The following is a 25,060-nucleotide window of genomic DNA, read 5'->3' as shown; positions in this document are numbered from 1 at the left end:
AACATGCTGCTCTTTGCTCTTTCAATACTCTCAAATGGACAAAAAATAAATAGATGATGTGGATATTGTGCAGTTTAAATGTTAGCTTGTATGTAACAAGTGGGGAAGAAAGCAGTAGCCAAAAGGATAAGAAAATAAAGCCCATGGGTTGTGGAAAACCATGTATATAACAACTTGAATTAAGGATGCCAAACACATAACTTCTCTGTAATTGTCTTTGTCCTTTTACCATTAGATCTACCCCAGAAAGACTATCTATTCAGTGTCATCCTAGTCATAACTATGACCGACAATTTGATCACAAACTAGTGTTAAGTGTTAATAAGCACTTTCTATAATTTTAAAATCAATTTTTCTAACATGATCATCAATAGCACTTCAGATTCTGAGACTCTACAACAACCAATCTCATAGCATGGAGAAAAAAGTGTTTAAGTCCTGGACTGATCAACAATTGGATTTCAATCACAATGTTCTAGGAGGAGTTTTGTCTATGAAAATATTTCAGCGTTCGTGTGTGAATGTTTGGAAAACATGGAAAGGTGAAACAGTCCTTAAGTGTCCTTCCCTGATGCTAAATTAGCATGACCTAAGACTTCTGATGAAACCAAGAAACAGTTATCAATTAGTATCAGTTTCAGGAAGCATTATCATATCAAGACATCTCAGGGTGCCTTTATAAAAGAGAAAAAATACAATAATTTAATAGCTCAGTCTGCTGTGCCAAATGAATGACTCAAAGCAGAAAAAAAAAAAAAAGAGTATGAGCTATAGTTTCACAATTGCACCAGCCTACAGGAAAGCACCAATTAATTTCTAAAGCATTTTTGCTAGGAGAGTGATGGGACATGTCACCATAAAGCTTGAGCTTGTCTGGAGAATTAAGGACACCTAGGTTTTTGTTGCCCATTTACTAGCACTGATTTTCATTCAGTGTTCAAAAGGCCTTCAGACAAAGAAACCAAGTGAATGACATGAGTGTGTGTTTTATGCGTATTGGAGCAGAAGTTAGCTGTTGGAAGGAAGAGGTGGTTGTAGGCTTGTATTCCTCTAGTAACTTAAGGGCAGATGCTTTGCAGTCTGTGTGAGGCCTCTTTAGGGGTGTGGAAACAAGGCTGGGCAGGAAGTGTTTCTGGTTTTCCCCCTAAATTTTGAATTCTGAATGAAAATTTGAAATGTCTCCATTTTGATTGGCTTTTGCGGGGTTTCTTGAGATGCCACAGTTATTTTTGTCTTCCGTATGGTAGGCTATGTTCCTGGATGAACAACGTTTCCTTGGTATACCATCACTTTTCCTTGTTGAAGGCTTCCAGTACACTGGAGACTATAAAGGAGAACAGCTCCAGGAAGGGTGGTGACTACATTAACATTAGAGTGATGATCACAGCAGCTGGAACACCAAAGACACCAGTATTTAGTTCCTTTCCCATCCAAGTTGGCAACTTTTTTCCATGTGTGCTGTGCATAAGCTATAATCCCCTGAAAACATATAAATCTGCTTAACTTAAAAGCCAGGAAATCAAATGAAAAAAATTATTCTGGTGACCTTACTTCTGCTACTTGTATGACGAACATGATGGCATCTAAAACCAGTCTTAATGCACTGGAGCAGAGCCTGAAGTTGGCAGAAGAGTACAGCTTTGGCTTCAGTTCCTGAGATGCCAGAAGAGATTGGAAGTCCTTGAAATTCTTCCAAGAAGTCACTTTGTCCTGGATGGAAACTGGCATTTATCAGTGCAGATGATAGTGGTGTATAGATGGCATCAATATTGATTTGTATACTGTGCGAGCTTTTAAATATGATTTAAGATAAAGCTCAGCTTAACGTTAAGACATTTCTCCACAAAACATTGATTTAATGTTAATGTTTTTTATGTTCCTTTCTTTGCTGTAGCCTTTCCCTTGGTTTATGGAGACGTCCCAAATATGCGTCTTGGTTCCCTCTATTATCAGGCATTTGTGAAAGCCTCACAAACACTTGTGAACGCAAGTATTCAAACATTTAATTTATATTATCTGTCAGGCAGCTTCAAATGCAATCAATTTATGGTGGTCACTAGTGTTCATCTCAAATTCATTATTACCCCTTCAGGTGCTTGCACTTGTCTTATTGCTTTCCTAAGCCTGATGAAGAACATAGGAATGTTTGATGGAGATCTAACAAAAGTTAAAATAGGCTGGCTCTTTTATCAGTTCTGTAAGGTCACTTCTTTTATGTTGCCTCTTACAGTGTTGGGTATTTTAAGCAGAGTATTTACTGGACTAGAGAGAGAATTTCCTGTTTGATTTGTGTTGAAGTAATGTATGGCAGTTCTTGCTAAGTGAACTTCCACTGAGTATCATTCTGCTGTGTGTGTCTCCTTGCTCTTGCTTGGGCGTTTCAAAGTGGCTGAGCAAGATCAGAGCTGTAGCTGCTGATCTGTGTCTGAATCCTGACGTCTAGATCGCCAGAGCAGCGCGGCTGTGTGGAGGCGACACCAGCTTTGGGGAGGGAAGGGGAGCAACTACATCCTCAGCAGGTCGAAGTGGCCTGGGAAGAGAGGTGAACAGAAAGGGACAGGGTTTTCCCTCAGCCGAGAGGTCGGTGTGCCTCTGCGGGCGGGCGGGGGCCGCTGTCTGGCGCTGGGGAGCGCGGAGCTTGCGCGGGGGCGGCGGGGGCTGCGGGGCTGCGCCCGCCCCGTCCCGGGGCTTCGCGGCGGGGTCCTCCCGGCTGCCGCAGCCGGGCAGAGCGGGGCTGGGGACCGCGGCGAGGGGCGAGTGCCGGCCCTGCGGCGAGGGTTTGCCGGGCGGAGGCAGGTCCGGCAGCGCCGCACCAAATGTGCTGGGCGGTGTTTGCTAGCGGCGGCGTTTTCGGACGGCTTTTCCCAGCGAGCCTGACCTGTTGTTAAAGCGTAGTTTTGGTCTGGCTTGGCCAGATTGCCTTTTTTTTTTTTTTTTTTTTTTAATCGCTCCGCTTGCGGTTTTGAAGTGGCGTTTCGCCGCTAAGCGGGATGCTTGCGTTCCGGGTTACTTTGGTTGCCTGCCAGGTAGAGCTCATCTCTTACAGCATCCTCCTACCATCAAGCAAAAATTGTCTCCTCTCCCAAGGATTAATTATTCAACACGTTTAATGTGTTTGGGGCGGGGGGGGGAGGCGGCCACTTGGATACATCCTGGTGCCGCAGCGCCTGTCCCTGCTTTGTCTCGCACCTGGTGTGTTTGCGCGGCTCGCGGGTCTTCCTTTCCCCCCGGCCGCCTCCTCCTCCCGCCCGCGCCCCGCTACCTCCCTGTGGGGGCTGGGGGACTCGGGCCGCTGCACCGGCACCCCGCGGGAGGCGGCTCCGCGCTGCCGCTCCGAGCCGCCCGGCGCCCCGCACCTTGTCCGCGGGGATGCTCGGGGCGGAGCCGCCGCCGCGCCCCCTCCGCTCCCCTGCGCGGCGGCTCCGCGGGCGGGGCGGGGGCTGCCGCCGGGCGGGGCGGCCCCGAGTGGCCCGGGTAGCGCGCACCGGCAGCCGGGCGCGGAGGAGGGGCCGGGGGCTGGCCCGAGCCGGGTGGTGCCGCCGCCCGGGCAGCGCGGGGGGCTTAGCGGCAGGCGCGGCGCGGCAGAGCGGGGCTTCGCCTGTGACTTCGGCTTCTCCCCGCAGAGCCCGAGGGGCGCCGGCACCGCTGGGAGCACAAGGGCGCGTTTTCCCGGCCGGTGGCAACGGGGCGGGACCCGGGAGGACCGACGGAAGGAACCGGCGGAGCGGCATCTCGAAGAAGCATCCCGGCGCTGTCCGTCCCGTCCCTGCTCGGCTTGGTGCGTCCCATCGCGGCCCGCTGCCGCCGCCCTGGGCCATGGGCCGGCCCGACTGAGAGCCCGCGGGGGCCCGCAGCGCGCCCGGTGCCGCCCGGAGCGCCGGCGGCCGAGGCGGGGCCGCAGGAGTCCCGGCGCGGGGGAAGATGCCCTCGGCGGGGCGGACGGCGGGATTTCTCCTCCTCTGCGGGGGTAAGTACCGCCGAGACCAGCCTCGCGGGACGTTTGCCGGGCTTTGGTGATGGATGACACCGGCGGCTGGGTCCGGCTTAGAAAATCTTTCTCAAAATACAAACAAGATATAAATAACCTTAATACTTTTTCTTTGCTTTTTAAGTTCTAAGGTTAAGTCAGAACAGATGTGAGTCTCCTTGTTCTTTAAATTTATGATGTGAAAGGGAAGAATATATTCAAGTGTATTCCTATTTCAAGTTTCTAAAACATTATTCCTTCTCCGTTGTCCCCTTCCCAGAGCTTTTTGCATCATCAAATTAGATGGGGTTTGGATTGATAAATGAAAATGACCAAAAATATGAAAAGTTATTGGATCGTAACTTAGATGATACTATCCACAGATGTCAAGTTTCTAAAGCAAACAGAAAATCCATTCTCTCTCTTTTTCTTCCATATGGCTTTGTTTGCCAATGCATTTCTGATGTTTACATGAATAAATCAAAGTTGTTGTTTGCTCCAGAATACAGTACAACCTTGCACGCCAAAAATGTATTTATGAAAAAAAGCAAATCCCAAACCAGACCGATAGTTCATTAGTTTGTATAACAGAGAGTAAAGTGCAATATTAACTCTGTACTTGTGATTATCCGTAAACAGTGCAACTTGTTCCTTCTTGTTATTGTTTCAAGTTTATTGTTATTAGTTCACACTGGCTTAAACTACTCTCTCTAACTTGCAGAGACTATGAAGTATCTATTTTATTTTATTTTTTCTTTAGTATGCTAAAATACTTCAAGTTGTCGTTATTCTTTCTCTTCCTAGTACATTATTGTTAAGGCCTGATCTTACATAAAAACTCACTGGTACTCAAACATAGGATGTTTGAGAATAAAATATGTGGATTATACTACATCTAACCACTTATTTAAAAACAAACAAACAAAAGTCCCCAAACAAACAACAAGAACAACAAAAAGTGAACACACAAACCCCAGAATGGATTGTATCCCGGTTCATTTCACTCTCCAGAAGAATTAGCCATACTTTTATTGCTAATGGATGATCTATCACGCCTACTTTGCTTTTATCTTTGGCAAATCCATTTCCTTTAATGTTTTTGGCAGAATTGGGAGAAATGTAATTTACCTAAGTTGTTCAGTTTGAAGGTTATGTTTTCATTAGCCAAAATGAGTCACATGCATTTGCTTGAAAATTATTTTCAGTGATTTCCATTTAAGCTGGACAGATGCTTACTGTTATTAATGCCGTGATGCCCCAGAATGTTGTGTGTACTGAACTAATGGGTGCTTGGAAATCCTGAGCCGCTTTCTCGTACTTTTTTTTTTTTTTCCATTGTTTCCGTTTCAGTTGGGCTATTATTTGGTTTTACTTTTAGTTGTATAACTTTATATGAATTTCACTCTGAAAGTAATAGATGGGAAAGGGAATTGTCTCTGTGTGTTCTCCCCACTCAAGATAGATATCTAAAGCCTCCTCCTTTAAGTATCAGACCTAGGTTGTTAGAAATCAGTTTGAAAGACTTTTTATTATTAAATGTGACCATAAATTGTTAACTCTTGGATCTGTCCATAGCTTGGAGGAATATTATAGGAGTTGATTTATTTGAGCAGGATAGACTGCCAAGTAGACTTTTTTTTTAATACCACTTGCTTATACTTAAAATTGCAAATAGTAATTTTGTTTATGTTCTCAGCTTTGACTGGTGAGCTTAATATTTGATTTCCTTTAATTTTTAGTAAAACTATGGGGAAGAAAAGTTGTATACATCTAGAATCACACTTTAGGGTAATTGTATTCATAGTTATTTCCAGAAGTCTAGCATATTAGCAATGTCATATGGGTGTCTGTTGCTGGAGAATCACTGTTTCACGTTGTTTAGATGTGTGACACTAATTCCTATTTATGTAATAAAAGCTGAGTTGACAACAGGGGTAAGGTAGTCGTTATGTCTTGGAGGTACTAGCAAAATCCCTGCGTGCATAAGAGTCCCTGTTTAGAAACAGAGCTACCTGATGTGTGATGCTGCAGTTCACTGGCAGGAGGAGGAACGCAGTGAAACTTCAGTGGGGCTCTGTCCCAGGGGAAAGCCAGACATTGTTCAATGGGAACTGCGTCGAGCTCTTGCTGGGTGTCGTGAAGGAGTCTCTCTCACCCGGGCAAGACCTTGCCATAGAGGATTCACCACCCAAAGTTAACATGCAGTGATACGCTCCTGTCGGTGCATCTTTGATTTATCTAATGGTGGGTTTTGAAAGCTTAAAACTGCAGTGGTTCTTGAAACACGTGTTCAGAACTAACCCAAAGGTTATCTCTAACGTAGAAAGAGATTGCCTTTTACCGAGTGAGCTGGGTTAATCAATCTGGTGAGTGTGCTGTTAGCTGAAGGGGTTAGATCTGGTTGTTTTGTATTGGTAGGCTTCCAAAAGCACACTGGAGCACTTGTTCTGGAGCAGAAAGGCTGCAGCCTTGCTGCTTTTGCACCGTAAGCAGTGCGTGAACCTCCTGCAGGCACTGGTATCAACGTGCCGCAGCCTAGAAAGAGAGAAAGTAAAAGGAATGTTTCTTCTCAAATTAAACATTCTTTTTCATCAATATCAATTAAAAGAAATGCAGATTTTTATTATGGAGTGTGCACATGTATTTTTCAAAAGTTTTACATCTTGTCAGTGGTAGGGCTTTAGGGTGTTTATTTGCACACCATGCTGCATGGCTGTTTGGCACTGGAGTTTTGATTCATTTCTAAAAGCTCATTGATATAGGAGAAGAACGTTGTTCAGTTAAGTATAGAAAAGAGTGCCTATGGGAAAGACTTAGGAGGATTGTCTTATCTGGAAAATAATTTTTGTTATTAAAGGGAATACTTTTGAATAGATAATTGGTTTTCAGTTAAAATAAATTTTGTAAGTATTACAGTATGCATATTTTGTAAAATCAGAAGAGAAACCTGCTTCTACATGGAAATAATAAGAGATGCTACTTTAACAAATGTGCTCTTGAATATAGACTATTCGAACTTTTTTCTTTTTTTATTGACTGTGGCATGAAACTACTGATGAACATATTAGTTCTGATATTCATTTAAGCAGGGCGTCAATTCTTACAGTGCATTTTCGTGCTGCTATGGTTACTGTTAATGTTTTATTTTCACTAGTTACAATTTACAAGTCCTGGCTCAACTCATGCATCCAGATCAAGGACAGACCAGAAACCAACTGTGTAAATATTGACATTCTTCTCAAAGTTTATATATTTTGTGTAATATTTGTATTTCATGATAGAAATGGATGTTTTCCCTAAGAAAAGAACACCTATGTGATTCTTCAAAAAAAGATGATCCCCTGTACACAAACATCTTTAGATTAAAACAGTGCTAATGAGACCAAATGGCGGGGCACAGACCATGACTTGAGTCAGGGACCAGGCTAAAGACAGACATAAATATCTTTGCATACCTGTTATTTTGGCAGTGTTCTGGTTCGACAACATGTGATTTTCATTTTATTTCATTAGATTATAACCCTGGCTGTAGGGCAAGGACAAAGGGAATCTGTGGAGACAGGTGAGAGGCACTTCATTAGATCCTATGTGTCTTGTTTAGAGAGGGTCTGAGTGTTATTCTGAGGTAAAATTCAAATCTTGCTGATCTTACTGGTTGTAAAAAGGGTATTAATTACGACAGTTTGGTTCTCTCCTACTTTGTTGTTTTTCTCTGCCCAGATATTCAGCATCTCATGCACTGGCTCTTCCCCAGGCAGCTCACAGCCCTGCTGGGGCCAGTGCTTCCCCTCGCACCGCTCACCTGCTCGCTCCTGAGCCGGGACGCGCAGACCCATCGCGGGGCTCATCCCAGTGCTCCTGCAAACCCCCAGGGAAGGTACCTGGACCTTCTGGGGCCCTCCCGTCTCAGTGTCTCTCCTCACTTTATTCCTATTCCCAGGTCCTTCACCTTCCAGTTCCTCAACAAATGAACTTTTGCACTGAAGTTCACGACCTGCAGCATTTTCCATTTCACAGAAAGTAATGTACCGTGTTGTTTTTTTTTTTAACTTGTGCCCATAGGATCTGTATTTGTGTTATATTTAATTCCCTTTACTTCTCATCATTATTTTTGCTGTATCTTCCATATCTTGGATGCCTGTCCTTTGCTTATCTGCCTGTCTTCTCATGGTATGTGTCAGGGGAATATTCAGTATTGGTTTGATTAGTTCTGCCAGTCAGCTTGTTGGTCTTCAGCTTCATTCATGAGTTTTGTTACTATCATACATTATAAAGGAAATTTATGAAGATTACAAAAAGCCAGCATTTTAATGCTGAAAAAATCATGCATTAGGCTTTGATTAACAGACAAGATTTCTTATAATATTAACATAAGCAATCAGTTTGTATGACAGCAGCGGTACAGCACCTGTAAACAAGATGTACACTCAGTAGCATGCCCATGTTTAGTTTTCCATCTATATGTCGTATTATAGTCTTTGAGTGTTTTGTGTGTTGTTGGTTTTTTTTTTTTAACGTAGCTGAAACAACAGACACGACTGGTGTGAAAACCTGTATTTTATTAATCTCGGTTTCTTCCCCTCTCCCCCAGTTTGGCCCCTGGCAGGAGGGAAAGGATTTCCTTGCTTGCTGCTGTACTTGCATTCTTGGCACCGCTACTCAGGCTGGTAACGAGGCGAGTACTAATTCTGGGCTTTTTAGAATTCGAACTGAGGTAACTGGTTTGAGGGAAACCAAATAGTAGCTCTCTACTCAGTACCTCATTTGGCAACTGTACTGTTGCAACATGTCGTGTATTTAAAGGAGATATACTAACAGTAAACAAGAATTCATAGCTCCTGCTCTTCCTAGGCTGCTGTCTTCCCCATGGTGCAAAGTAGCAAACACAAATGTGCCGTGGGTTGGCAAAAATCCATGCTATAGGAGCTCAGTGTTTTCTAGAGGGCCTTTTTGTGTAAAGGTCACTTAGAGTCCGTCTGCGGTGAGGAGAAGGTATGCTTTATTCACGGTTGGCATCCTTCAGCTTTCCCGCAGAACTGAGAGTGGTGCCAGCTGGTGATTGACTGGAATTGTCTCTTGGTTTTGAAACGTAATGATCTGCCCGACACTTCTTCTTGGGTGTTTGTGTTTCTGTTAGTGATGTTGCAAAACTTTACCACAAGTGCTGATTCCGTATCTGAACAAGGTGTATGTTAAGAACATGCCCTTTCGGGATTGAGGCACATTCATGGCACAGAGTCTGTTCTTGGCTGTTTTTACTTTTGTTTGGTTTGGCAGAATCAGAGCTTAAAAATTCACCAAATTATTCAAAAGAAGCTTTGGAATTGTTTATTTGCCAGATGATTTTTTTTTTAACTGTCTATTACATTTTTGGAAAGCAAACAACTGAAGCATTGCAAGGATAAATAAAGCAATTACCGTAGGAGAAGGATAGATTTGAGGTTTGCATATTAGTTTGGTTAGATCAGGATTCAAGCTCAGTTAACAGCTGTGCTACAGATTTGCTCGTTGTCTCACACTCTCTCTTAGTTTTCTGTAAAATAGTACCATCAGGAACATTCGCCTTTGCATGTCATATGTTGATTGCGTATCACATAACCCCATACTGGAGCTTACACAAAGTGGGGAAAATACGCTGGAAAACTTTACAGAATCTCTAGAGTGATGATGCATCAAGAATAAAACAACATCAGAGAAGCTGTTTGTAGAACAAGATCTGTTTAGAGGCTTTATTTTTACAATGGCATCTTGTCCTTCATCAGTAAGGTATATTGGCCACTTCCACAATGTTTTGGTAAAGTCATGAGCCTTTTGACAACTTTTATGTAGATACGTTGCTACTTATTAACATTATTAAGAAAGTTTTTGTTAATAAAATAGTAAGTCAGCTGAGATGTGAACAGTCAGGTGGATTTTGCTCCTTTTGGAGATCTGTTGTTTTTAAAAGGACAACAAAGGTATCTAAAGCCATCTTATTCATCAGGCGTTTTATCTCCTCTCCCCCCTGCCAGAAGAGCACAAAATTGTTTTCTTAAAGATTACTTTATAAAAATAACTGAATAGTTTCAGATTTCTGCATCTTGACATGGGACCATAAACATAGCAGGCACATTTTTACCTAGAAGAGGTGCTCCTTAAATCTGCGGAAATGAAGATGATCATCAGCGCTTTAGAGTTTACGGGAAAATTACAGCGATTGCTGTGAAAAAAGGGAATTGGAAACTTTGCTGGGATAAGACTGCCAAAAATGTTTTTTGACTGAATTACATTAGAAATTTGCCTAACAAAATCAGGTGATTGTAAAAAAAAAAAAAAAAGGGTCTATTACTCCTAATGGTTGTCTAATGGCTTTTCTGTGTATGCATTTAGGAAACTAATTAAACGTTATATTTAACTGATACATACGAAGTTGCTTGTGTTGCTGGAATGGGTGGGGTTTTTTTCATGTCCATTATGGCTTTCTTCTAAGTGAGACAAATTTATCTCTCAGATAATAAAATTAAATCTGGGCTTTTCCCCTAATTCAGAGACACCAAGTTTTCTGATATGGACAATTCCATTATCTTTTCTTTTCACATGTCACTGAATTAGAACAGGCATCCCGTAGTCCTGTCAGTGCATTCCAAAGCTGACCTGGAGATGAGACTAAATCTCCTGGGAGCTTAAGGACACAGAGAAGTTTGTCTGGTTTTGTGAGGAGTAGATGCATAATTTTGGGTAGTTCTTTACCCCACTGTTCCTACATCAAGAGCTGAGACTTTCAGATTGTTCCCTCTAATGAGGATATTGCAGAGCAGCTCCCTTTGGCTCCCTTAAGAGGGTCCTTCTGCACTGATTAGCTTATGGATTTTTTTTGCCTTTGTTGGTATGGTGGCCTTCCATATCCTATTATCTAAAGTAGACATTGAAAAGTACTTCTGTGCAAAGAGAAATGAGGATGTAAGAAATATGAGGCCGACTTTGGCCTTTTCAAACAATTGCTGGAGGAAATCCCATGGGCAAGGCTGCTTGAAGGTAAAGGGGCCCAAGATAGTTGGTTAACATTCAGGGACTGCTTCTACCAAGCTCAAGATCAGTGCATCCCGATGCACAGGAAGTCAAGGAGGGGAGCCAGGAGACCTGCGTGGTTAAACAGGGAACTGCTGGGCAAACTCAAGTGGAAGAGGAGGGTTTACAAATCATGGAAGGAGGGGCTGGCCACTTGGGAAGAATATAAGGCTGTTGTCAGAGGATGTAGGGAGGCAAGTAGGAAAGCTAAGGCCTCCTTAGAGTTAAACCTGGCGAGAGGGGTCAAGGACAACAGGAAGAGCTTCTTCAAATACATGGCAGATAAAACTAACAGCAGAGGCAATGTAGGCCCACTGATGAACGGGGTGGGTGCCCTGGTGACAGAAGATACAGAGAAGGCAGAATTACTGAATGCTTTCTTTGTCTCTGTCTACTCTGCCGGAGGCTGTCCTGAGGAGCCCCGTACCCTTGAGGCCCCAGAGGAAGGCCGGGCAATGGAGGAGTTTGTCTTAGTTGATGAGGACTGGGTTAGGGACCAGTTAAGCAATCTGGACATCCATAAATCCATGGGTCCAGATGGGATGCACCCGTGGGTGCTGAGGGAGCTGGCTGAAGTCATTGCTGGACCGCTCTCCATCATCTTTGCCAAGTCTTGGGAAATGGGAGAGGTGCCTGAGGACTGGAGGAAAGCAAATGTCACTCCGGTCTTCAAAAAGGGCAAGAAGGAGGACCCGGGCAACTATAGACTGGTCAGCCTCACCTCCATCCCTGGGAAAGTGATGGAACACCTTATCCTTGGTGCCATCCTAAGACGTATCAAGGATAAGAGGGTCATCAGGGACAGTCAGCATGGCTTCACCAAGGGGAAGTCGTGTTTGACCAACCTCATAGCCTTTTATGAAGACGTAACAAGGTGGAGTGACGATGGCAAAGCAGTGGATGTGGTCTACCTTGACTTCAGCAAAGCATTTGACACCGTCTCCCACAGCATCCTCACGGCTAAACTGAGGAAGTGTGGACTGGATGATCGGGTAGTGAGGTGGACTGCAAACTGGCTGAAGGAGAGAAGCCAGAGAGTTGTGATCAATGGGGCGGAGTCTGGTTGGAGGCCTGTATCTAGTGGAGTGCCTCAAGGGTCAGGTCTGGGACCAATACTGTTCAATATATTCATCAATGACTTGGATGAGGGAATTGAGTGTACTATCAGCAAGTTTGCTGGTGACACCAAGCTGGGAGGAGTGGCTGACACGCCAGAGGGCTGTGCTGCCATCCAGTGAGATCTGGACAGGCTAGAGAGTTGGGCGGGGAAAAATTTAATGAAATATAACAAGGGGAAATGTAGAGTCTTGCATCTGGGCAGGAACAACCCCAGGTTCCAGTACAGGTTGGGGAATGACCTATTAGAGAGCAGTGTAGGGGAAAGGGACCTGGGGGTCCCGGTGGACAGCAGGATGACCATGAGCCAGCACTGTGCCCTCGTGGCCAAGAAGGCCAATGGCATCCTGGGGTGTATTAGAAGGGGTGTGATTAGTAGGTCGAGAGAGGTTCTCCTTCCCCTCTACTCTGCCCTGGTGAGACCTCATCTGGAATATTGTGTCCAGTTCTGGGCCCCTCAGTTCAAGAAGGACAGGGAACTGCTGGAGAGAGTCCAGCGCAGGGCCACAAAGATGATGAAGGGAGTGGAGCATCTCCCTTATGAGGAAAGGCTGAGGGAGCTGGGTCTCTTTAGCTTGGAGAAGAGGAGACTGAGGGGTGGCCTCGTCAATGTTTATAAATATATAAAGGGTGGGTGTCACGAGGATGGAGCCAGGCTCTTCTAGGTGACAACCAACAGTAAGACAAGGGGTAACGGGTTCAAGCTGGAACACAAGAGGTTCCACTTAAATCTGAGAAGAAACTTCTTCTCAGTGAGGGTGACGGAACACTGGAACAGGCTGCCCAGGGGGGTTGTGTATTCTCCTCCTCTGGAGACATTCAAAACCCGCCTGGACGCCTTCCTGTGTAACCTCACCTAGGTGTTCCTGCTCTGGCAGGGGGATTGGACTGGATGATCTTTCGAGGTCCCTTCCAATCCCTAACATTCTGTGATTCTGTGATGAGTAGTTTACAAACTGTTAGTGAGAATGGATTTGTTTGTCTTCTCCACGCCCACCACTGTGTTCCTCAAAAATTACCTATCAGGTTGAAAGTAGCTCTTTGTGTTGCTGCTGCGTGTTTGAGTGAAGGACACTGACCACCAATGTGCCTGCAGTTCCGCAGAGCAGTGGTGAGGAGAGGGGGATAAAGAATTTGGATTAATACAGATAAAATGGGACAAAGTCAAAGGCTATGGCTTACTGAAATTTAGTCCACAACAGTCATCTATGGCTTTAAACAGCTGACTTTTTCCGTTAAATAAATTATGTCTATTTGTATGGGAATACCCGCTACAGAATAATTAATACTTACATTTATGATAGTTGATAATCTCAAAGCAGGAGAGGCTTTGAACTGTGCATGTACTCCAAGGCTGCAATCAGGCTTTCTTTTTCAAGAATAAAATCAGACACTGGCAAATTCTATGAAAATATTTCTAAATTATATTGCCATTGCTTTGTGGTCTGCAAGACAAAAGGGTGGTGTTGGTGAAATCTAAATAACAGGGAGGCGAAAGGAGAGGATACAAAAATCTCATCAGGGAAAGGTTTAAAGTTTTTATTTTACTAGAAAAGGGAGGAGTAAAAATTCAAACTGGGAGCAGGAGAATGAGAGTGGATTTGAGTGGAGGACTTTGGCTATTTTGATTCTGTCATGTGAAATCACACTGTGATAACGGAGAAGTTCTGATAGGACCTTTGGAGAAAGTATCCAATGCTTATTATTCACAAAAAAAAAGTGCTGCTTTGATGCCTCCAGTATGAAGAACATCACTTTGTAAAGCACTTTAGTGGAGCCTTCTCACATCTCTGAGTACTTAGGCATATGCTTAGGTTTATCCCATATTAGCGAAGAATTTTAGGCTGGGACGGCTGAGTAAAAGCGCTCTAAAGAATCATGCACAAGTTCCCAACGTTAAAACTATGTTAGTACATTCAGGTGGCAAATTTCTCTGTTACCCTTTGCTGTGCTGTTCCCCTTTCCTGGTGTGTATCCAGACTAGCGATTGTCGTGGCTCCGAAATGTGGGTTGTGCTGTTGTGTGAGAAACACGTTACAAGTAAGTGTAACATCTCAAACTTCTTTTGCTGCCTGCAAAACACAAAGATCCATCTAATTTGGAGGCAGCACATTTTATTGCTCAGAGGTAGGTGAGATTAGCTTGCCTTGAGCTCTGTGTTGCCTTAGTTTACAATATCTGGGCTTGTATGTTTAGAGCTAATTTGGATCTCTTTGTCCTGCCGTGTCACCGGAGGGTTAGGCACAAAGCTCCTGACCACTTTCTCAATGCGATTAATACACCCATTTGAGATACTTTTCACTGACAGCATGAACAAAGTTCTCTCTCTCTCTCTGTGTGTATGTATTGATTTATTTAACCGGATAGTTTTACCGAGAAGCCGTCTTAATAGTCTAACTTCCCTGAGTTAGACCAGGGAAGAGCTGCCCTTAAACCTTCCCATAGGCCTGTAGTTTCCTTGAACTAAAGACGTTTGGCAACAGTTTCTGGTGCTCTCGTACCTGGGATCACTTGTGCTGCTTTTGAGCTATGAGTTATATGCTTGGTACCCAATTTGTATTTTGATAGTCGAAGTGTCTTTGGAAGGAAATACAGTAACAAATATAAAGAAATCATGATTGCCTCTTATTGCTTTAGAGCAATTCAGAGTAGAGGTTTCTCTGGCTGAGCCTGTGGATGTCATTGAAATAAAAAGGACTGAGGAAGATTATTTCTGTACAGTGGCTCATCCCAATCCTAATTATAAAAAAAAAAAAAGGCAATGAGAGTGTTTAAATTTGGGGTTTGAACATATAAGTTTTAAAGTAATGAGGGGGGAACAATATGGCTGTAATATAAATTTTATTGCACATTTCAATGCAGCATTGCTGACATGCTCTGAATGAGAAAGCATTTTAAACAGTTTTATTGCTTTGATAAACTCGTGCCTTTGTGAAGATCAGACTTGTCCTAAATTGCTTTGCTAAGGATTTTTTGAATAGTGAGCAAGTTTATAATATGAATTTTCCAGATTATTTTCTGTTTTAAAAAAAAGAGAGAAAATAATCAAAATATTTAAAATTAATTTCTCTAAATTCAACAGCAAGCAAGATCATCTTAAGAGATGGGGATAGGTCACTCAAAAACCTCTGTAAGAAGGGAAACATTTATAAAACTACTTTTGTCTCATAATATTGAGGCATTTAAGTGAGCTTGTTATTGTTGGGGAAAGGGTCTTTAACTCTTTTTCTTCTTAGATTTTAATCTAAAATAAAATTTTAAATAAAAATTGAAGCAAAAGTTTCGGGGCAGAAAATACCTAAAGAAAATAATTAAGAATAGAAAGCCCAAAGTTTTACTTCTTGCCTTTTTTTTTTTTTTTAATTGTTCGGCTGCCATGGGCTCTATATTTGTTTGTATTTTTACAAATTTTCCAGTACTCCATTAAAGCCTCATCTCTTGGCGTCATGCAGTTAGGTGGGATTTTTTCACTTGATTAAAAAAGTTCTGTCCTTTGTCTCAGCACAGGAAATCTTGCTATTATGGCATAGAAATCTTAAGTACCTGACAATTAGAAAACAAATTAGAAGAAGCTATACAAGCCTCTACTTTAGCCTTTCAGAATTTCTTTGTCCACAACACAACTTCTAGGAGACAATAAGGGAAAGACACGTTATTTAAATGTTTATGTTGGTAATCACAAGCTGAACTTAGCTTGAATGTAGTACTTACATATGGCAAAGTAATAAGGAGACTAGTAACAAGGACTTGACCAAATGTGTTAGTGTGTTTTGTTTGTTGTTGTTTTGTTCTTTCTGTTAGTCCTTGGTGGTAGTGATAATGTAAGAATTACTACATGGAATCACACTAAAAGTCCGTCTGGTCCAGCAGCCTATTTCCTGATGATAACCGACAGTATCCAGTTCTGAATGGTGCATTTTAGCCTTCATAACTCTTGGAATGCGAAGGATAATAACAAGAAGTTTAGGAAATACTGTTTTTAGAGAAAAATAGAAACATTTGGCAATATTTATTCATAACGACAACTGAGAAAACACAGTTCAAATTTTTCAGTTTATGCAAAAGTATTATAAAGATGGATGTAATAGTGAAAATGGAGCAATGGTGGAAACGACACCTGAGACTTGTATCACAGCAAGTAAGAATCAGGAAACATTTTGGTAACAGAGCTACAGGAATCAGTTGTGTGCCGTCACTGTGGGATTTCTATCACTGGAAGTAGCTGAAAAACAGGTGGGACAGCAGTCTATTGGTGTGGGTTATGTATAATGGGTCCTACCTTCAGTGAGTTGATGACCTGTGTTGGAAACTTTTGACTTCATCTTCCTATGGTTTTGTGCTTAGTGTGCAAGAAATAGGACAAATGGAGCCTTTGTATGTCTGCCGAAGTTAATGCCTGCCGTTTGATCAATCAGGGCTCTTTAAGAGATCGTGATAACAAGTCTGTGGTCAATGCAACTTGAGAGTTGATATCAAAATACTTATATTGTTAGTCATCAACAGCTGAATAGACAGGAGCTAGATGCCTTTGATGTCAAGATGAGCTTCTGGAGTTTCTGGTTTCCAGAATATCCCCAGGGATATATTTGCTATATGGTGGCCTTTGTCTTTTAAAAAATCAAGTTCTAATACCATGCTCGGCATTCTCAAATCGCAGGCAATGAGTTGGGGACCTCACACTGGCACTGAGCATTTCCAGTTAGGGCCTCGAAAAAGTCTATGTACGTATGACCTGACCTTGTCACCCAGAAGAATAGAGACAGTGCTGTTTTCTTCAGACAGAAAAGGAAATGCATTGGAGGGGTAATATTTATTGAAGTAGACACAGGATTTGAGGATCCATTTTCTTAAGACTTAAACTGGATTTATGGTTTGGTAGGCAGTTCTTATTAAATGAGAATTTAATGACAGCAGAAAGACCATGAAAAAATCAGCACTGGGATTATAACTCTGCTGTCAGTATTTTCCACCATGAATCCTAAATTACAATTGCCAGGACCATTTATCTGTCTCTGACTTCTGCTGCTGATAGCTCTCCTCTAGTTTTCGTTTTTATCAATGCAATGCTTTGTTAGATTTTAATCTTTGAAGAACTGTAGCTTGCATTTCTTCATTGTTGGTTTTGCTTCACAGTTAGTATCTTTCACTGCAATAATGCTTTCATTGTAATTCCACAACATTTTCGTAAGTGTTTATGTTTAAATGTGCTTAGTTTAAAGTGAGGTTTGAGGCATGAGTTACTTAACTGCTGTTGGTTTGCAGCACTGATCTCGTGGAAGGAACTGATAAGTTGTTTTACAGATAAAAACTGTGGGGGAAAACAGTGCAATCCTATAATGTTATTCCATTTCCTATTTGTTGGAGAACATTTTCTGTTACCCTGTATGTGCCAGCATGGCATGACAATAGGTTGTATCCCATTCTGAATGCAAGACAGAGGTAGGAAATCACTATGAAGAAGAAACAGACTATTATTCCTCCTTTCCAAGGACTGAATTCAACCCTAGTTAGTCTTGATTTAAAGCAGAATTGTTACCTTGACACCTTTTCTGGCATTTGGACAGAAACCTTCAAACGTGTGGAGCTACCATTGAAAACTAAATTACATTGGGCTACCTGATCACCGTTCCAAACATCCTGAAAAAGAGCGCAGACACTACCACAGCATCTGTGATTCTTCAGACGTGTGATTTTTGTCTGGGAGGAATGTTTTGTTTGGATTTTTTTTTCCACATCTAGCTTTTGAATAGCTTGTGAGTACCATCAGTCTCACAATAGAAAAAAAACCTTAAGCCTTAACTATTTTTTCATTAATTAAAAAGATAGGAAGGAGCATTATCATTACAGAGTTGACTTGGAGAAACTGCAGAACACCTCCTCTTTCCCTTCTCACAAGAGATACCTCCTTTTAGCAACACTGATTACGACTGCCCTTAGATATCACTAGATAATAGATGCAGATACAGTCATATGTCATCGAGTATATTGCCTAAACTGTTAACAACACTGAAGTTATTTGTGCAAAGATCTACCTGTACCTTTTTTTTTGTTGGAAGTCCATATGTAGCCAGGGTTGACCAGAGCCCCCAAATGTGGTGCTGCTTAGAAAGAATGAGCTTTAAAAAAAACAAGTTGTCAATGAAATAAGAAATTAAAAATAAAAAAAAAAAAAAAGAAAATATAAGAAATTAATTCAGGTACCACACTCCAGCTTCTGCTTCTGTCTTACTAGCTTGGAAAAGTTCCAGCCAAGTTAGTGTTAAAATGCATGTTTCTTTTCTTTTGCTAATGTCAGATCTACTTAATGAGGGAAAACAGACCAAACTGTAGAGGAAATTGGGAAACTGTCAATGCTGCAGAACGGACAAGATTTTACTATAATGGTTCTCCAGTGCATTTAATGGGGTCATAGTCTTTTCTAGCTTCACTTAAAGAAGAATGTGTTTTCCCCTAGATTTCAGGTGACCTGTAGACTGCAAAATAATTAAGACAATAATGAAATTGCCACTATTAATTATAGCGGGGTGTTTTTTTCCTTTTCAACTTGCTATAGTTGTTCCTGAGGAGCGCATTGCGACTAGTTTCCATTCCATCTGCCAGGGTAACTTTTCCCATCATCAAGTGATGAAAGCCAAATTCAATTTGGTGACAACTTCCAGAGTTTGCACATTACTTTGGAATAAAAGTTGTAAAAGGGGAGGGTTTGCTCCGTTTATGTCAATGAGACATTAACACTAAAGACTTAAAAAGCCATTTAAATGTGGCCATTGGCAGCTCTCTCATTGCTGATTGTTTTAGCAGAACTGTCTGGATAAACAAGTTATCAATTTGGATTGTTGTGGGAAACAAATGGCCAGAGTTAGGTGAATATTTAGCAGGGTCTTCAAGCCCTTGGCAAAGACCATCTAGCAATCATATCAATGGAGTAAGACACAGAAATTTTGCAGCGTCTCTCTTTTTTAAATATCTATGGTTGTTTTTCAATAACGAGATGTTTTATGGTAATAGATGAAGTGGGAGGTTGCAGACTGACATGAAATGAGTACACTAGAAATTAAATACACCACATGGACTGTTTTGCTGATTTTATCTCACTAAATAATATTACTGCTATTTTGAAAATGCTGGAGGAGAATCAGCGCATTTAAGGTGCTTTGCATTTGGAGGAGTCTGGATTTCTCATTATAAAATTAAGTGTCAACTTGTTGTCAAGTACACGGAGAAATATCTGCAAGTTTATTTGGTTTTACTGTTTCTTAAGTTATGGTTTAGTTCAATACCTGATCCAGAGATGTTGGTGGTCTTTATGTCAGTGTTCTGTGTAGTGCCTCCAGCAGCTGAATATCCACGGGAAAAAGTGTTGCACTTTTATCACTGGTTCTGATGTGTGGGCTTCATCCTACTGATGGTCTGTCAACCATAGTAAAGATCCAAGGAGCCATATTAAACGACTATTTCAGTAGTGCTTGCAATTAAATCCTTGATAATAAACGTGTGTATTGTTGTAAAAGAGAGGATGAGGATCGAGGGACATATAGGGATACAAAATGGGTTCCCAGCATTTTATAGGTGACGATATTCCATTACAAAATTTTTGTTAGTTTCGAATGCAGAGCTGCCCCTCCTCTTTTTTTGTTTTGTTTTATTTTTTGGTTTTTGTTATTATTTTCTTTTGTGGGGGGAGTGTGTTGGGTTTGTGTGGAAAAAACTTGTGTACATATTTAAGATCAAGAATAACAAGCTAATTGAAGAAAAAAATTCAAAGCAAACAAAAACTTCTGACTATCAAATGATTTGAGGGCATTTGTTTGCTGCTATTCTTAAGGCACAAAAAAAGGGCTGTAAAGTAGCTTTCTGAAATAACCGGCATTTTCATTATAGGAGGCTTAAAATAGATTTAAAACCAAATTTAGAATCAAGCTTTCTTCCAAATAGTACAGGTTTTCTGGTCTGGCTGCAGCCATCAGGTTACTTGTTTTGTTTAAATAGGAAATCTGTAAAGTAAGGATTAATCCGATTGATCTGCGAGGTGAGGATCTCCTCTTTGTACTCTTAGGCCTGTCAGATCTGGACCAGGACAGTTGTGGGCACTGATGTCATACAAATATATTATATTTTACCAACGGTTGGTTAACACCTATTCCTGTCAGCAAAGCTGCATACATTTGTTGAGTGAGAAAGTGAGAAACCACCATTTCTCGTCATACTGTCACATCTCCCAACAGCTGTGGTATTAAGCCCCGCTTCACTTGATACGCCGAATGAGTGAGGCTGTTTTAATGTCTTCTGTTTTTATAGTTAACTGGGCTTTGAAATAGTCTCCTAAATCATCCTTGCCAATAGTATTAACTACCCCTTTGCTGGTAGTCAGGGATTATTCTACAGTAAGTTAAAGGGTAACTCATCTTCTTTTGTGATGACAGGAAACACGGAGGGATGTAAAAGATAATGGCTAATTCAAAGCAGATCACTTCACTCTGCTTCTGGAAATTCATCAACTCTGTTCAAACACAGATCTGAAATTTTTGCAACAAACTTTGAAAGCTCTTTCCCTTTCGCTGCTTCAGTAAATTGTTATCTGGAGGAGGATGATGCAGATGCCCTTGAATTATGATGCCTTTCATTACGAAGCAGGGAATTGCACATTAGCCTGGCACTCAGAAGCCTGAAGGATTCAGCCACTGTGCTTTTTCTGCTTCAAAAAAGGCAAAGGAGGGAGGCAAACAAAGTAAGTGATGTGGTATTAAGGAAAGGTCTTTATCCTTCCTTCTCCTTTTGCAGAAACAACCCCTGAAAATACATCATTTAGCAATGTACTTGTGCAGAGATGAGTCATCCCAGCTGAGCGGCTGGACCAGGTAGTGAGGCGACAGGGGCAGGTGGAGCAGCGGAACAGCAGGTGAATTGATCCTTGAGTAAACACCTGTTTGCTTTTTCTATTTTTTTTTTTTTTTTTAAAAGACAGCTGCTGTGAAGGAACAAGAAAATCTAATGTAATAACAAGCCATAGAAGGATATTTCAGAAAGGTAATTTTTTTAGAAACAAGCTGTATCTAGCTCTCCTCATCTGACAGTTCCATCCGTACTTCCTTGTTCATCACCTGGAGTTGCTTATGATCCGCAAAGGCTGGTTGTTTTGTTTGACAGGCAGATTGTTGCTGTTGTCGTTAGCTGCTTCAGAGAAATGATGTTATTTACTGCGGATGTGGGGGTAGATCAAGAAAACATTCCTGCTAAGTTTGGACCCGGTCTGGATCAAGAGCATTACTCCTTGGTTTGCTGTGCTTTTCTGAAGCAAGGCACCTTGCAAGACCTAGAGTGAAGTGTGTGAAAATTCAGAATCAGACTGCTTGCTCATGGGGAAGCATAGTGGTGAAAAGAGTGCTTTTACATGGGAGCAACCCACTCCAAATGCTCCTAAGAACCTCAGAAACCCTAAAAAGAACCACCTGTTCTGAGAGGCTCTGTTTAAAGACAGGCAAAGACCAGATTCCTCTATTACAACCACTCTTAATCTTTGAGTATAGAAGTAATTTACTCAGGTAGCTTTTAGGTATGACAGTCACGAACACTATAAAAATTATGGAATAGTTTGGTTTTGCTAGCTTATGATTATAATTACTCACAACTCTTGATATGTATTGTACTGTGAACCATTTTTAATTTCCTGAGAACAGTGCAACTTAAGATACCTTTCTTCATCAGGCTATTTGATTTATTAGAAAACTGCTAGATCCCTGTATTGAAAACTCTGTTAATAATTGTTGCGTATCATTCTCACTGTGGAAAAGAGAAAAATGTGGTAGCTTGTGTGTGTTAAAATGTGAATGTACATTTTAACATGCTATACATCTCTATCAGCTCTGTCAAAGATAAGCAAAGCAAATTTTCAATGCCATCCCTCAATAGTCATTGTAAAGCAGAGTAGGAGTTGTCTTACTAAAGTGGTCTTTCTTCCAATACTACCACATGCAAAAGAGATTTATTGAAAATAGAGAAAAAACCACTAATGAAATAAACAGATGTACAGTGAAAACCATTATCACAGTATAGCTACGCTGTTTAAAAAACGCCTTATGGAAAACAATACAATACGCCAGCAAGGCTGCTTTTATCTTCCAGTATTTTATTTACACGCTAATCAACAGTGTTCTTGATAACATTAATCTTGTTACGATAGATGTATTTCTATTACAAGTACATTTTCCTAAATGAATTAATTTGTTTTACTTATTCCTTACAAAGTCAATATGTTACTTGAGAATCAGGAAGTTCTTTGATGCCTCTATGTTAAATGATAAGGAACAAATAGATAAATAAATGAACTAGTAGGAAATACGATACCCATCCACCAAAAAGAGTTTAAGTTTTTTCCAAACATTGTGACAGGCTCTGCTGCCTTTCAAGGGCTTGGATCTATCCTTATGACTCACCCCCTAAAAAAAAAAACCCACCTCTGAATGTTTTCATCCACAAACTTATAATCTGTTTTATGATTAATCAGGAAAGGATATTTTTCACAAAGTTGGCTATTGTCTGAAAAGTTTATAGCTGTTTCATAAAACAAGTAAATGGTATATTTTTGTTGCAAGGCTGTACTTGTTTTTTCCAGATAGTACGCTTGCGTGCATCTGACTTGTAGTATGGTTCAGACGTCTTTTATTGGCAGCTTTTGTGATTTATGGCTTGCTGAGTGACATTTTATTTCTTATTCAAGGTAGTAACAGCTCACATTCTTCAATTAATCACTTTTATAAGTAAAAGTGATGCACTGGATATTTATAGAGCAATTTTCAGGCCAGGGTCTTTGAGATACTCAAATTAACATGAAAACCATGTGGACAAACACAACCTGGCGCATGCAGATATGTATGACTCAGAGACGATTAAAGAAGGAGGCTGTAGCTGTAATGTCTTGACTAGCATTTGTGACTTCTAATACACTGCTAATATGGGCCCATTTTTTCAAACAGAGGTGTTCAAAGGGAACTTAAGGTCTGTTATGAATTTTCCCCTTGCGATAGAAATGAAATAACTTTGGATAGGATCAAGCTTTGTGTATTTCAGCGGCAAAACTCTCATTAAGTTCAATTTCACCTTTTGTGTTGGTTTTGAGACCCTGTCAGAATTCAATTTGGCACAGAGCAAGTAGTAAATTCATTGAGGAAATACAGGGTTTTAGAAACCATGATTGCTTTTGTCGTCCCATGTATGCAACCTGGCAGGACAAGTGTCTGTGCCCAAAGACGCTGTCGTTCATATGCCTGTGTTCGTGATTAGATTTAATTTCTTAACAAAGACATTAAGTGTGGTTTAGGGAAAATACTGTGGTGTCAGATGATTAGTGGTGGCATGAAAAGACATGCCCTTACTGGAAATCAAGTGCTTTCGTCTGATTTTAAGGCATACCATGATGAATATGATGCTGCTAATTTGCATTTTTTGCTCTTAGCGTTAGAAGAAGAGGAACGCTTAAGAGCCATGTGAATATAAATGCCTTAGAAAGAAAACTGACATAGGTATCCGAAAGGAGGTTTGTTCATACTTTGGAAAATAATAAGAACTTTATTGCCAGAACTTTTGCGTATCAGCATTCTTTACGTGGAAAAGAATAACCTTCATGATCTCATGGGATTCTGGCTGCTGAGGGGGCATCACACTGGCTTGTCAAAAAGTGCTTGACAGGCTGCAGTGGACCAAATGTCAGATAAGGAGTCGGGAAAAATGGTTTCCTTGTCATTTCAGTTCTTGGCCAAATCTCTTCCATTTCACCCTTTTTTTCCTCCTCCAGTTTATGGCAATAGAGATCCAATATTGTAGAAGCTCTCTGTGGTCTGCGAATGGAAAAGTACTCTTAGTTCTAGTAACTAAATATTACAGTTTTCTTGTTTGCTATTTGCAAGCATTGTTGTCAATTTTTAACCATTTCAGTATACAGCTTAGTGGAAAACCTTGTCTTTGTTTCTCTTAGAGAGATATTTCTTATCGATTTAATCGTGTGAGAGACTGCAACGTTGTAGGAATGGTGGAAAAAGAGAAATGCTGTTAATTCACTCCTTGGTTGGTTTAAGTAGGATTCTCTCTTGGGTATTTCTTCCATTCGGAAGAATCAGGCAGTACTTGTGTCTGTTGTAATATGATGTTTGTTTAAAGGCAGAATTCCAAATACATTTGTTGGCTTTTCTCCTGAAACATGACTAACAAGGACATGGATACCTTAGAGAGCTAAATATCCTGCAGTCTGGTTTGCTACTGATGTGCATACATAATTTCCACTGACAGTAATGGGAGTTACATGTGTATTGAAAGCAAAACAGACCCTTAAAAAATGTTGGTCGAGTAATAAAAGCTAGTTTAAAGAGAGTGGAAGCAGGGAGTGGAAGGGTGACATTTTTTTAAACTTGGTTTCTCTTTAACTTATCCTCGCTCAACTAATGTTAGTTTAATATTATTTTTATGGATCCACTCCTGATTTATTATGGCATGAGAGGTAAGATGAGATCCATGTGGAATAGGTAAGCAGAAGATGACTTTAAAATATACTTATTCTAAAGAGAATGAGAGAGAAAACTAAAGAGGCTGGAAAAGGTTTCCCGTTCCCTGCTCCCAAAAGAATTACAAGTTTTCCCATGTAGCGGTTGTACAGTAGAAGAGTCTGCAGTGCTGGTGCACTGCTAAATGTCTTTTTCGCAGCAGCAGATAGCGGTGCTGGGTCCGTAGTGCTGAGGCTCTGTGCGTAGCGGGGCTGCACAGAGCCCCCGCAGCCCTGGGCTGCTGGCACCGGTGTTCCCCAGCCTGACCGCCGGGAAGGAGCGTGAGCATCCTTGGGCACCCCGGCTGTGCGCCTCGCTCCAGGACGGGGCCTTGCTCTGCCTCTCTAGGTCACAAATGAAAACTCAAAGCAGTAGCATCCAGCATCCAAAATGTAAA

The 25,060-nt window shown here is 41.3% G+C and overlaps 1 protein-coding gene across 2 annotated transcripts in view; it reads left to right on the top strand.

Moving 5' to 3' along the window:
• Positions 1-2,485: 2,485 nt before the first annotated feature.
• The window catches only part of RET (ret proto-oncogene), an 86,928-nt gene continuing 64,353 nt past the window's right edge, over positions 2,486-25,060 (top strand). The window contains exons 1-2 of one of the 2 annotated variants that reach the window (XM_065638515.1): positions 2,486-2,542; positions 3,624-3,967. In XM_065638515.1, the coding sequence (XP_065494587.1) occupies positions 3,922-3,967 (46 nt within the window). In that variant the 5' untranslated portion in view covers positions 2,486-2,542; positions 3,624-3,921. Of the gene's footprint in view, positions 2,581-3,623; positions 3,968-25,060 lie in introns of both variants that reach the window. The other variant, XM_065638514.1, reaches the window with a different exon arrangement.

Source organism: Caloenas nicobarica, chromosome 7 (genome assembly GCF_036013445.1).
Source record: "Caloenas nicobarica isolate bCalNic1 chromosome 7, bCalNic1.hap1, whole genome shotgun sequence".
In the NCBI taxonomy this organism is placed as follows: domain Eukaryota; kingdom Metazoa; phylum Chordata; class Aves; order Columbiformes; family Columbidae; genus Caloenas; species Caloenas nicobarica.
The sequence above is the reverse complement of the archived record's forward strand: the minus strand, read 5'-3'. Positions and strand labels throughout refer to the sequence as shown.